This window comes from Leuciscus leuciscus, assembly GCF_965113295.1.
Source record: "Leuciscus leuciscus genome assembly, chromosome: 17".
NCBI lineage: Eukaryota > Metazoa > Chordata > Actinopteri > Cypriniformes > Leuciscidae > Leuciscus > Leuciscus leuciscus.
This window is the reverse complement of record NC_138741.1, coordinates 30,181,123-30,187,520: the sequence shown is the minus strand read 5'-3', so window position 1 is coordinate 30,187,520 and position 6,398 is coordinate 30,181,123. Positions and strand designations below refer to the sequence as shown.

General features: G+C 36.5%; 1 protein-coding gene across 1 annotated transcript; it reads right to left on the bottom strand.

Annotated features, from left to right (window-relative positions):
- Positions 1-337: 337 nt before the first annotated feature.
- LOC309479456 (potassium channel subfamily K member 17-like) lies at positions 338-3,338 on the bottom strand. Its single transcript, XM_082143610.1, has 5 exons — positions 3,090-3,338; positions 2,625-2,739; positions 2,341-2,507; positions 2,024-2,192; positions 338-960 (listed from the first exon to the last, which is right to left on the bottom strand). Exons 1-5 carry the CDS (start codon positions 3,321-3,323, stop codon positions 746-748), a joined length of 900 nt encoding a protein of 299 aa, XP_081999736.1. The 5' UTR covers positions 3,324-3,338; the 3' UTR covers positions 338-745.
- Positions 3,339-6,398: the final 3,060 nt, after the last annotated feature.

Below are 6,398 nucleotides of genomic sequence, written 5' to 3'. Positions count from 1 at the left end.
AGTGATTGTTTTGAACAAGTAATAATTTAGATTTTAAGTAATTATTAAAACCATATTCCCCCCTCGCCACTTTATACATGTATAAGATTTTTAAACAAATTAAACCACTTTTATGATATATTTTCACACAAAATTGGTTGCTCCATCAATGTTCAATACAAACAAATACAATCATGCACTTTGGGAGGAGTGAAAAGCCATTTTTTTCTTAAGGTGTGCTTTTAGCCCTGTTGTACCATATATATATATATATATATATATATATATATATATATATATATAGATAGATAGATAGATAGATAGATAGATAGATAGATAGCACATACTCTTGGTGGCCTTATAAACATGTTAAGATGAAAATTTAAACAGATATTAATCTTAAATATATTTCTATATTATTTGATTTTCCATCCGAGTGGTTTCAAAATGTTTTGTAAATTTAGAATACATTTTAGAATGAAAGTTTTGATGAATCATGATTTGTTCGTGAAAATGTTCATACACAGATTTCACACACAAATCTGTGCGCACGCATGCTTAGTGAATGAGACCCATTATCAGTCAGACAAGTGATGCTCACATTTCTTGATGGTTTTAGCAATAAACTTTGCTCGCTGATCAAAACCTTTAGCTCAGTTTAATATTTAAGGATACTTTAAACATTGAATAACTGTTTGGCCCATACATTGTTTGATGATTAGTAGTTACAGTATTATTCATACACCTCCTGTTTTAAATTCAATTATCATGTTTCTTCCACTTTCAGTCCTTTTTCTGGCTGCTCTTTGGGCTCCTCCACTTGTATTTGTGCATTCTGCCTTCCTCTCAGGTAAGCATTCACACTCTCCAGTAAATCAATGGAGTGATTGATCAGAAGAGCCAGCCAAGCCAGGCCAAAGAATATCCAGGCTGCCATCAGACAACTGTACCACTCTGGGTAGATTATTGCTGGGTTGTGATCTGGCAGGAGAAACAAAGTTGTAAAGATGTTGTGGTTGTAAAGATCAGGTTTGGGCAAAATTCTGAATTTAACAATTGAAATTGAAATCAAATTGACATTTTTAATGTAAGTTGAATTGTAATGAAAGGACAATGACTTTACTGAATAGCAATTCAAAGAAAGGCAACACAGTCACACAACAGTGGGGTTTAATTGGTCCAGCACAAGTTTTGCAGGAAAACAAAACAAATAGTTGTACAATTTTGGCATCATTGTACCATGATATGTAGAGTAAATTTTTTTCTCAACCAATTATGTATTTTTCTAATTTATCTTATTAAATACTGTTAAACAATTAACACTGCCTTTCCCTCACAATCTATTGACAGATATATTAAAGTAGTGGTTAACAGTTTGTAGCCCCAACTATACACATTTTGTAAGTCTCCCTAATAAAACACACCAGATTCAACTCATCAGCTTATTATAGGGACTTCAACACCTGAAATGATTGTGTCAGATGTGAGAGACATCCAAGATGGGTACTGTTGGGCGTACTACAGGACCAGGTTTAAGAACCACTGTATTAAAGTTTATCTCTGTATTGAAGACTTTCTTGGTGTTCTATCATATATAAAATATAAATAAATGTTAAATTATTAAATATAATGTGTCTAATGCATTATTAAATGCTATGCGTACAACAATAATATGAATTTCCTCCTATTGCCTTAAATACATATATTTTACATTTGAATTACACTTCTGCATCTTATTTGCTACCTCAATTCAAAATTCAAATTCAGGAACATTCAAATTCAATTTTGAATGACACAGCCAAAGAAGTGATGTCACTTCCTGAATATAGGGCTACAAGAATAATTACTAAATATAATTACATTTGAGGTGGTTAACAGTAAAAAAAGAAGGCTTTATTTAATGATAGAAAAACAACTGCTATTATGTAGATATAAAGTCCATAACCGATAACAATGATGTGAGCACATGAGCATCAGAAATAGTTAAGATACATGTTAACAATTAAAAGTCTGTTTGTTAATTTTTGTATGTGTGGTCTCCTACCTGCAACATAATCTCCAAATCCAATAGTGCTAAGTGTTATAAAGCAGTAGTAAATGGCTTCAGCATAACTCCATCCCTCATATGCTTTGAAGAGCAACATAGGAAGCATAAAGTACAGTAACGCTGAACTTACGAAGGATATACTGTGAATGGATATTCGTACACATTTCTGTGGGAAAGAACAGAGTCACGGGCACAGTCAAGGGTAAATGTCAAGCATTTTCATTTTCAATTTTAATTCCTTATTTTAAACAAAAATCTATTAGATATTTAATATCTAATTAAATTAGATTAGATTAAAGGAGTTAAATTCTCACCCCTCTATCAAATTTTTTCTCCAGAAAATTGCAAAAATTCCTCTCAATAGCCAACATGTATTTTCCAACTCTATTTAAGATCACTACATTCAGGGGAATGCCAAAAAGAGCAAACAACACACAGAAGATCTGACCAGCCGTTGTCAGTGGAATGATATTACCATAGCCTGCAGAAAGAATGAAAAAAAAAAAAAAAACCTTTACCCAATTGAATGAATACCACACAACAAACCAAATTAAACTGGACTGTCAATTTCAAGGTGTTAAGTTTCCCATTTCCTCACCAATAGTTGTGACCACTGTCGCCGCAAACACAGATGAGCTGGTAAATTTCCAGAAGCCATCTGCGGTGTCATTACTGTCTGGACTCAAGCCACTCACGGACGCAGCTTTTATCATCTTTGAGACAGTGATGACAAGTAATGAATTAATCAAATGGCAATAAGAATTAGTAACTGAGTTAAATTTCATTAAAACATTTCATTAAATAAAAAAAATTAAATAAAATAACCATCTAAACAATCTCAATAATAGATCAACATGAAGTCCATGAATATATTTCCATTCAGTTATACATTGGTATAAATGAACCATAGAAGCCACACATCCATTTCAAATGATGTAAAAAGTTGTCCAAACACTTGCTCACTGTATCTACCCATCATTGTTATTGCTGTTAATGTGGAATAAGACAAGCACTGTTACAAAAAGTCATGTACCATATAGTTAAGGAAAATCTAGTCTCATACCTCTGCTAGTTCTCGGAGGCCATTCTGACCCACACAAGGGTACTTCTCGAGTAGTTTAATTCTTTTCTCCTTGAGGAGTTCAATCTGTTGCAACACATACCATCCTTCTAGCTTCCAGAAGACCAGCCCTCCAACAAGGACATAGGCTACATAAAAAACTCCAAGGAACAGAATAGAAGGTAACCGAGTTACCTTAAGAAACTGACATAACTTTCCTGAAAACACGGGGAGCATGGTGCCTTTGGTTGCCTGGCTCACCTGTCTGCCAATGCAGCTGCAGGTTAGTGCTACCACACGGATTTACTCTGTTTATGTGACAGGCAAATCACCCCCTGTGTAATGAATGCTAGAATCAGACCTTATGACCTGGCATGCAAATGTTGATTGAAGGAGCGCAGAAGACACAGGGAGTGATGAGTTAAAGAGGGAGGTTAAAGTGGTTTGAAGGTACAATCAGTACTCTCTGACAATGGCTAAAAATCATGGCACTACTGTGAATAAGGCCTAATGAGTTGGTTCAACTTAATTTGATCAAATACATTTTTTTTTTTTTTTAATATGCTTGTTCAACTTAAACATTTAATTTGAAAATAATTATTAGGTAGAAATAATTCTAATTTCATTCCCCCTATATAAAGACAATCGAGACAAAACTTGGTTATTTATTCACTTACTCATTTAGCAGACACTTTTATCCAAAGCAAATTACAAATAAGGAATACAAGCGATTCATCTCAAAGAGGCAATAAACACACGAAATGCTAACAAAGATTCAAACATTGTTCAGACTAGTACAAGCTAGGAGGATTTAGTAGTGAAAACACACAAAAAAAATTTCATTCTTTTTTATTGAAGAGTCAGCAGGATACCATTAAATGCTCATGGAAGAGATGCGTTTTCAGTTGTTTCTTGAATATTGTCAGGGATTTGGCTGTCTGGACCTGTGGGGAAGGGCCTGATCTTCCTGGTGTTGTGCAGTGCAAACCTGTATGACCGTGCTGTCTTTGCAATATGGTCTCTGAATGTCATCTGGTCTTCAAAAACCACCCAAGATTTTTGGACGATCTGGATGGAATTGTTGATGAGACTAGCTGGATGGTGAAATTATGCTGAATAGTCGGCTGAGAAGACTAAACGAGCCAATGCACATTGGCATGCGGGATTTGGATCGCAGGCTCTTCATCGCTGAACGGGTATATAAGGAAGTGCGTGTGGCATTTCAGGATTTCGCTGAGGAGCCGAACCAGTGACCCGGACACTCAGCGGTGGTGCAGAAATTGTGGTGACGGGACATAACGTCTCCGTTCCCTCCTTCAGGGAATAACAATAGTAACCTAGACGTTCTCTTTCAGTCAGTCACGTCTGACGTTAACTGACGATTGGTATCCCTATCAAAGCGCCACCATTGCTCCCCCTTCCAGCGCTCTTCGTAAGCTACCTGATCCCCCCACACCTACTGGGGTGGAAGATGGAACCAGGCTCTACGCAGAGAAAGTCAATCACAGCTGTTCCTATGACCCCGCCAGTGAGACAATTGAATAACATTGGGGAAGTGTGCCTTTTCCAGCCGGAAAGAGGAAAGTATGGAGGCCACATCCTGCCTGTAGGGAGGTAACATGGGGAAATTACACATATGGACTGGCCAATGGGGCAATACTACATGTGGAAGTTCTCTGGGGTAGATCCAACCTAGTTAAGGATGGAGGTCAATACCGGCACTCTACTCTATTATACTCTATACTCTATACACCTCGATCTCTGCCCGCAGAACGGGAGCATTCTTATCCAGCACTGAGGTGAACTGGATGCCCCTGAACTTCGGAGGACACCGGACGAACTGAATCGCATAGCTGAGTCTGACAGTCCGAATGAGCAAGCGAGACGGGCTGGGAAGCACTAGCCAGGCTCCCAGAGACTGTACAAGCAGGGTCAAGGGGACCACAGATGTACCTGCAGAGAGGTGGATTGCAGCAATGCTAATTTACATTGTCAAGTCAAGTCAAGTCAAGTGAAGGGGCGTCTGTAAAAATTAATCTTGCTATTTCAACGCTGTATTTCACCCAACATATTTTACTCAACCTTATGTTATACACATTCTTTGAGTGTGAGCTTTTTATCTACAAAAACACACACTCACACACACACACACACACACACACACACACACACACACACACACACACACACACACACACACACACACACACACACACACACACACACACACAATCAGAATATGGTCACACTAATATTGTTGATCACACTGTGAATGTGTTGTCTGAGCATGTTTCACACATGCTCCCTGAGCAGGTGCTCCCTGTCACGTTTTGAGTTTGTTTTTTAAATATGTTTTTCTGTTATGTTCATGCCCGAGTTTCATGGTTAGTTTTCTAGTTTGCTAATTAGTTCTGTTCTCTCAGTTTCCCTGACTGTTTGTTACCATAGTTACAGATTGATTTGAATATTCAGTTCAGGTGCTCCTCATTTAGTTACCCTTGTTTGCTCACTCTATGTATACCCACAGTCTTGGTTTTACCCTTTGTTCTGGTATTAGTCAGGGTTTTGCTGTAAAGTTTTTTTCTCCTGCGATCCCCTAGTCTTTTGTGGGTGAATTAAAATAAAATTTCCTTGGACTTTGATTCCTGCTTGACTCCTGCGAGTGTCTGAACTTAACAGCGTGACACTACCCTTTCCCAAATCGAACTAAATTGAGTTGATCAAATTAAAATAAATCTCATAGATGGCACTATTTAATCATTTTATGTTAGACTTATTAAAGGTATTATTCCTAATTAGATATGTTTAAATAAAGTGAACAATATTTAAATATATCAGATCTATGAAGGGCCTTAACTCTACTCTGTTTGGTCTAAAGCCTTTATAATGGCAAACCCAACACTCACTTAAACATATAGTATACACATATATGCTAAATGTATGAAACCCCAATATTTACTATTTTCAAATCTCTAAACCACTGCACTTGATTTCAGTTATGTAGGTATGCATAAAGAGAGAAAGAGAAATAGTTTGAGTTGTGGACATTTGAATGTATTTGAATATGGTTTAGGCTAAAAAAACTAAAACATACAAGTTAGCATGAACGTAATATGATATGTGCACACAAAATATGTGTTTGGATAATTATATATAAAAAAATGGTCCCACTTTATATTAAGTGGCTTTATGTACTATGTACTTACATTGAAATTAATAATTTGATATAATGGACTTATTGTGTATACATACAGTACATGTTTTTACATTGTACTTATATTTTGAAAATACCTGCTAATTACAGCTGTAATT

What these genes read in the sequence shown, in the direction of transcription:
- LOC309479456 (XM_082143610.1), bottom strand. Translation starts at nt 3,323, where the DNA reads ATGCTCCCCGTGTTTTCAGGAAAGTTATGTCAGTTTCTTAAGGTAACT. An exon ending in GCCTCCGAGAACTAGCAGAG is followed by an intron (nt 2,740 to 3,089) that starts GTATGAGACTAG and finishes ACTGTCTCAAAG; the next exon opens with ATGATAAAAGCTGCGTCCGT. An exon ending in ATTTGGAGATTATGTTGCAG is followed by an intron (nt 961 to 2,023) that starts GTAGGAGACCAC and finishes TTCTCCTGCCAG; the next exon opens with ATCACAACCCAGCAATAATC.